Below are 6,107 nucleotides of genomic sequence, written 5' to 3'. Positions count from 1 at the left end.
TAGAGTGTATGACCTTTTTTTTTGGTGGTGACTTTTTTTTTGGCCAGGCAGTGTATTAATAGCTGAAACATTTTACCACATATATACTTTTCCCTCCACGCCAACAAAAGCTGTGGCCAGAGGAATTATGTATTCATGTTGTCTGTCCGTCTGTATGTCTGTCGCTTGAGGGAATTATTTCAGATCAGGCACAGCTGTCCACTTGGATTCAGCAATGAACTGATTATAATTTGGTGGTCAAAGGTCAAGGTTACTGTGACCTCACAAAACATGTTTTTGGCCAAAACTTGAGAATTCATACACTAATTATGACAAAATTGCACAGAAATGTCGTAATAGCATGAAATGATGAAGTGATGGCACTTTATATCCAAAAGGTTAAAGGTCAACTTCACTGTGACATCATAATGTTCTTTTCATACCATTAATCAACATCATAAATCAGGAACAGAAGAGGTTACATTTGAGTACCATGCTGCTGACTTGGTGACACTAGTTTTGGGTGCCCACCTTGAAACTGTGCTGATTGTATAGATATTGTGTAGCTGGGGGGAAGATGTTTGTGAAGCAGACATGGATGTAGACTGCAACTTGACTTGTGCATGGAGGCATACAACCACAAGGTGGGAATTCTGTTTTTTTTTTTTAAATACTTAGTGGAAATGTGTGTAATCAGATTGAGATTGAGGTTAGTTTTTTGTTTTACTCTTCTGTCTGAGGACACAAGAGATGTACTCTTTGCTAACTGACATCCATTTATGTTGATTTATTTTGGCTGGATGACTATGACAAACCTGAGTTGTGCTTCGGGACTGTATATAAAGTAGACTTTATATCAGACTATCATGGTCTAGTGACTTCTGAAAATTGTGTGGCTCAGCTCCACACCTCCTTGCAGTCAATACTCTGGGAACAAATTTCCCTTTTATTTGTCTCCCAGCTACAGTAGTAGGCAGGAAGCGCGAGACGTTTAGTGGTTGCCACGGCAACGTCAAACGGCTCAACTACAGCGTAGTAACTTAACTTAGTTGTTAAAGCTACTAACTGCAGGCTAATGTTGACAAAGTTTCATATTACAGGTTAAACAGGACATAGTTATATTTTTAAAATGTAAACTAACATTAATGTTAACGTTGACAACATGGTCCACGACGATTTACGAGTGGAGTGGCTCCGACAGTGTGTATCTGCCGGGTTCAATTTACCGGACTCTCCCAACTGTTTCGACGAGCTTCTCAGTCGGGAAGATGGAGACAATGAAGAGAAAATTATCCGGTATTTGAACGTTGTTTCTGAGGAAGAGTCGCCATCACGTCTTTTGTTTTTCAGAACAGTTAGGGAGGAAGAAATTGAAATAGAAATTCCAGTCGGTAAGTTGGCAAAGGTTATCAATTAATGAAGTAGTTAGCGTTTTTGTGCCTCTCATGTAATGTTAGCTATTAGCATTATGGTTCACAGGTAGGCAGGTGTTAGTCCTGTGTCTTGCATTTTGTTCGCATGTGGACAACAAGACTGCATCTAACTACAACGTTTATAACTTCAGACAGGATGAAAGATGGAGACTCTCCAGATCTCGAGAAGAAGTCCTGGATTCAAAGTGGAGTAGAGATCTCAGAAGAGACATATGAACAAAGTCCCAGCCCTGTGAGATCAAACTTTAATACCTTGTATTAACTGCTTTCAAACTGTGTTGTATTTGAAATCATTTGTATTTTTTTTCCAACAATATATTTATTGAAATTTCATGTCAAAACACACAAACACATATATATCCCCTCATACAGTCACACACCCACACAGGCGAAACAAGTAAAATAAAACTGATAATAATGATAACAATAATGATAAAATATAAGGTGGTTGTTGTGAATAATTTGAAATAAATAAATGAATAGAATAATAAAATGATATAATAAATGCCAAAACAATAAAGTAAAATGAAATAGAGCAAAGTAAAAGGCAGGATCAATACTTTATGTTACCCATATGACATTTTCTTTTCACTCAGTGAAACATGTATCGTTTTCCAAGAACCACATAAATGAGTCCCAAATTTAAACAAACTCTCTCTGTTTATCTTTAACATTATATGTCAGCCTCTCCCGCCCAAGACATGTCGCTAACTCTTTATTCCACATTTGAAGTGATGGTGGTTCTGCATTTCCAATATAATGCAATCATTCTTCTTGCATGGAGAAGTCCAAAATCAATCATTTTTGTTTGATTTGTTGTCCTAACAAAGTCATAGGGGTTTATTTCAAGTATACATGTCTTAGGCCTGAAAGGAATGCTCTTTTTAACGATCCGTGATAAACATTTAACTACATTTTCCCAAAATATCTGTATATTTGGGCACTCCCATATACAGTGAAACAAAGTTCCCTTCACATTCAAACACTTAACACAAATATCTGGAATATCAGGGGAAATATGATGAAGTTTAACAGGGGTCATGCATTTTTGTATCGTTGATACAGAGGAAAATAAATATGTAACCCATTTCTGGTTTTGTGCTTTCAGAGGCTTGAGATCCAAGTCGTCTATCACGTTGAGCTTCATGTGTCAGTTGACGAATTCCCGGAGAGGTTTTGTAAATCCCATGTCTTCTGCTTCATCAGGAACACAAAGGGTGAGGTGACAGATCAGTATCATTATGCTCAAGCTTCAGTTGCACATAGAAAGGATTAATCAAGTTATGGTTATTTGTGTTCGAAATAGACACCATTGTTGAGCCATCGGACATGAAGGAGGCCGGTAAGCTGATGCCCAGGCTATTTGAGTTTGGCATGCTAAGTGGAGAACCCCCTCCTGTGTTGCAGAACAAACTGGCCAATGTAAGTATAATGAAAAACAAAAAACAACCAACTGCAGCGACTTACAACCAGAAAACTGTCAACATCAACCATTTCAGAGACTTTGGATTTTTTTGAATAAAGAATATCGGAGGCATATTTCACTGTGTCTCTCGTCAGGTGTATAAACCCTCGCTTACGGCCCAGGTGGGGCTGACTGGTGCAGGTTATGAAAGCAGAGCAGCTTCTCCTCAGGAGAGCAGTGAAGAGGGTAAAAAGGGGAGTCTGGTGAAGTCAAGTGGGCAAATCCCGATTCGTGATGAGTTCCTCAACAGGACGTACAAGTTTTTGGGAATGGTCAACATAACTCTCACACACCTTCAGATTCAAGGTTTGTTTTATTAGACACACAAAGAGCTTATTATTTAAAATTTCAGGAATTTATCAATATTTGACCATTAAGATACAAGTAAATATTTTATTGTACTTACTATTGAAATTACTTTGTTTACTGTAAACTGTTGTGTAGAATGTCCTCTTAGCTTTTAATTCAGAAGAACATAAAGTACAGATGGACGTCATTTGAGGGTTTCTTTTGAGTCAGAAAATATAGACAAACCTAGCCCAGTACAATCTAAAGATCAGTCTCTTTATTGCAGATGATGTTTCGCTTCACATCCCTGAGCTAGACCTTGAGCCAGAGGTGGATGTGCTGCTGTCTAATCCCGAGACCGTGGAGAAGTTGGAGCAGTGTGTGATGAACTGGCAGACTCAGATTGCCATTGTTATTGAGGAGCAGCAGAACAAAAAGCCACAGGTTTGTGAATCTCCCTGTACTCAACTAAGGCAGGCTTGGTGGTGTCAGCTGAAGGTTTTGGGGATAAGCCCAGCAATCACATATATAGCTACTGCTGAAATGTCTGAAATAATACCAAGAAATTAAATCCCTGTCAGCTCAAAATGAAATTATTAGGTAGAAGAAAACATAAACATACACAGTTATATCTTTAGACCAATGTAAAACGTTTTCATTTTCTTCCAGGCACCTGGCCCTTTGGCTGAGACAGCTTTTTGGCAGGAGCGTGCATCAGTCCTGAGTGCTCTGAGTGAGCAATTCACTCAGCCTGTAGTAATGAAAATCTTGGAGGTGTTGACCAAAGCAGATGCAGGCATTGTTCAGACAATCGAGGGAATGGTTGCTGAACTTAATAAATTCCGTGCGGAGGCAGACGATAATCTACGCTTTCTCAGCACACTGGAAAGATACTTCATGGTGAGCTGCACTTTTTAAAATTGCGCTATTGCTGTAATACTGGCTTACTGTTTTCTCTTAACAATGAACACAGTAACTGCCAAGATCTTGTGGCTACAAAAACACACCTGCCAAGAATGTTTTTTGATCAGAAATATGACTACAGAATCTAGTCTCACCTTCACTTGTATGAAAGTCACCATTGTCTGTTGTAGAATCTGGGTACTGGAGCAAATTTCAGTGTGATCCTGGAGACCATCCCCCCTCTGATGGACACCCTGCAAATTGTGTGGATGATCTCTTGTCACTATAACACAAATGAGCGTATGGTCCCTCTAATGGAGCGTATTGCCTGGCAGCTGTGTGAACGTGTGGCTCAAGTCATTGATGTCCATACCCTATTCAAGTATGTGTAGACACATTTAAATTTTACATTAGAGGTTAAGATCTCAGATAGAGTTTAAATGTAGCTATATTTCATAATGTATATAATAATATTGGTCACTAGTCAGAATTATTTTCTTCAAGTAGGCTGTTTTGTGCTTTCAGTATAAATTAACAATGTGCTATGCCTTGAACAGAGATAACAGGGACATGGCCAAATCCAAGGTGCATGATGCTAAGCAGGTCCTGGATCTGTGGAAGTCATCCTACTTTGAAGTGCGTGCTGAAATTGAAGAATCAGGCAGGGATCCACGCTGGGAGTTTGACCGTAAGAAACTGTTTGAGAGGACTGATTACATGGCTTCCATCTGCCAGGACCTGTACAATGTTTTGCAGGTCTGTGTACACACACCTTGTAAATACCGATTTCTCACTCAATTACTGAACATGAGAAAATATAAAAAAAGCCACTCAGGTTTTTGAAACAGTTCTTCCTGATTTGTGTTTTGCAGATTTTGGAGGAGTTCTATAACATTTCTGGTCCAGAGCTAAAAGGTGTGACCCATGACGCCAAACGCATTGACGAAGTGCTGTGCAGAGTGGATAGTCTGGTTTTGCCGTTTGAAGCGGTCAGTTTTGATCCTTTCAACATCTGTAAGAGAAGCAGCTGGAAAATGATCATGCAAGACTTCGACACTACTGTGCAGGTGAGTTTAGGACATCTGGAATGCAGACGTGGTGATGTTTGATATGAGATCTGGGCCAACATAACAATCTAACTAAGCATGATAGCATCAATGTGCTTGTCAGTTTGTGCAGTTACAATTGCATGATTTTCTCTGTGCTATACCTCAGTCATCAAGCTGATTCACTCCTCACATGTGTCTGCTCAGGCTATCGAGGCAGAGGCCATCATCTTCATTGATCAGTCTTTTAAGACACTGCGCTCTTCAGCTGCTGCCTTTGCCATGCTCCTGAAATTCAAACACATCCGCTCCAGAGAGGCCATCAACAACCATTTGATGAGGAAGTTTAATGACATCCTGGCTCAGTTTTGCAAAGAGGTACTATATTGTAAAATCAAGAAAATGTGAAAAAAAGTTGGGACACTTGTAAAATGTAAATCAAAACATAATGCAATTATTTGCAAATCCAAATGACCAATATTAGATTGAATACAGTCCAAAAACAAGATATTTAATGTTCAAACTGATAAACGCTATAGTTTTTTTTTTTTTTGTAAATATACACTAATAGTGAATATAATACCTGCAACCCAATCCCCAAACCGTTTGGACAGGGATATGTTTACCACTGTGGGACATCACCTTTTCTTTTACTAAAACTCAGTAAGCATTTGGGATCTGAGGACACTAATTATTGAAGTTTTGAAAGTGAAATTCTTTCCCATTCTTGCCTGATATACAACTTAAGTTTCTCAACAGTCCAGGGTCTCTGTTGTCATATTTTGCACATCATAATGCACCACACATTTTCAATGGGTGACAGGTCTCGACTGCAGACAGTGCCAGTCTAATACCTGCATTCTTGAATGCAGGTTTTAGTATTAGATGGGCTTAGGTCCAGAGAAGTTGGTGGCATTTCTGGATGTTGCTGATATATGGCTTTAACTTTGCATGGTACAGTCTTAACATGCATTTGTAGATGCAGCGATGAAA

General features: G+C 39.1%; 1 protein-coding gene across 1 annotated transcript in view; it reads left to right on the top strand.

Annotated features, from left to right (window-relative positions):
- Positions 1-1,029: 1,029 nt before the first annotated feature.
- The window catches only part of dnah10 (dynein axonemal heavy chain 10), a 29,351-nt gene continuing 24,273 nt past the window's right edge, over positions 1,030-6,107 (top strand). The window contains exons 1-11 of the mRNA XM_078170738.1: positions 1,030-1,370; positions 1,544-1,644; positions 2,521-2,629; positions 2,719-2,834; positions 2,973-3,183; positions 3,452-3,609; positions 3,835-4,065; positions 4,260-4,450; positions 4,626-4,824; positions 4,941-5,135; positions 5,322-5,492. Of these exons, the coding sequence (XP_078026864.1) occupies positions 1,142-1,370; positions 1,544-1,644; positions 2,521-2,629; positions 2,719-2,834; positions 2,973-3,183; positions 3,452-3,609; positions 3,835-4,065; positions 4,260-4,450; positions 4,626-4,824; positions 4,941-5,135; positions 5,322-5,492 (1,911 nt within the window). The 5' untranslated portion in view covers positions 1,030-1,141. The remainder of the gene's footprint in view (positions 1,371-1,543; positions 1,645-2,520; positions 2,630-2,718; positions 2,835-2,972; positions 3,184-3,451; positions 3,610-3,834; positions 4,066-4,259; positions 4,451-4,625; positions 4,825-4,940; positions 5,136-5,321; positions 5,493-6,107) is intronic.

This window comes from Epinephelus lanceolatus, chromosome 9 (assembly GCF_041903045.1).
Source record: "Epinephelus lanceolatus isolate andai-2023 chromosome 9, ASM4190304v1, whole genome shotgun sequence".
NCBI lineage: Eukaryota > Metazoa > Chordata > Actinopteri > Perciformes > Serranidae > Epinephelus > Epinephelus lanceolatus.
The sequence above is the reverse complement of the archived record's forward strand: the minus strand, read 5'-3'. Positions and strand labels throughout refer to the sequence as shown.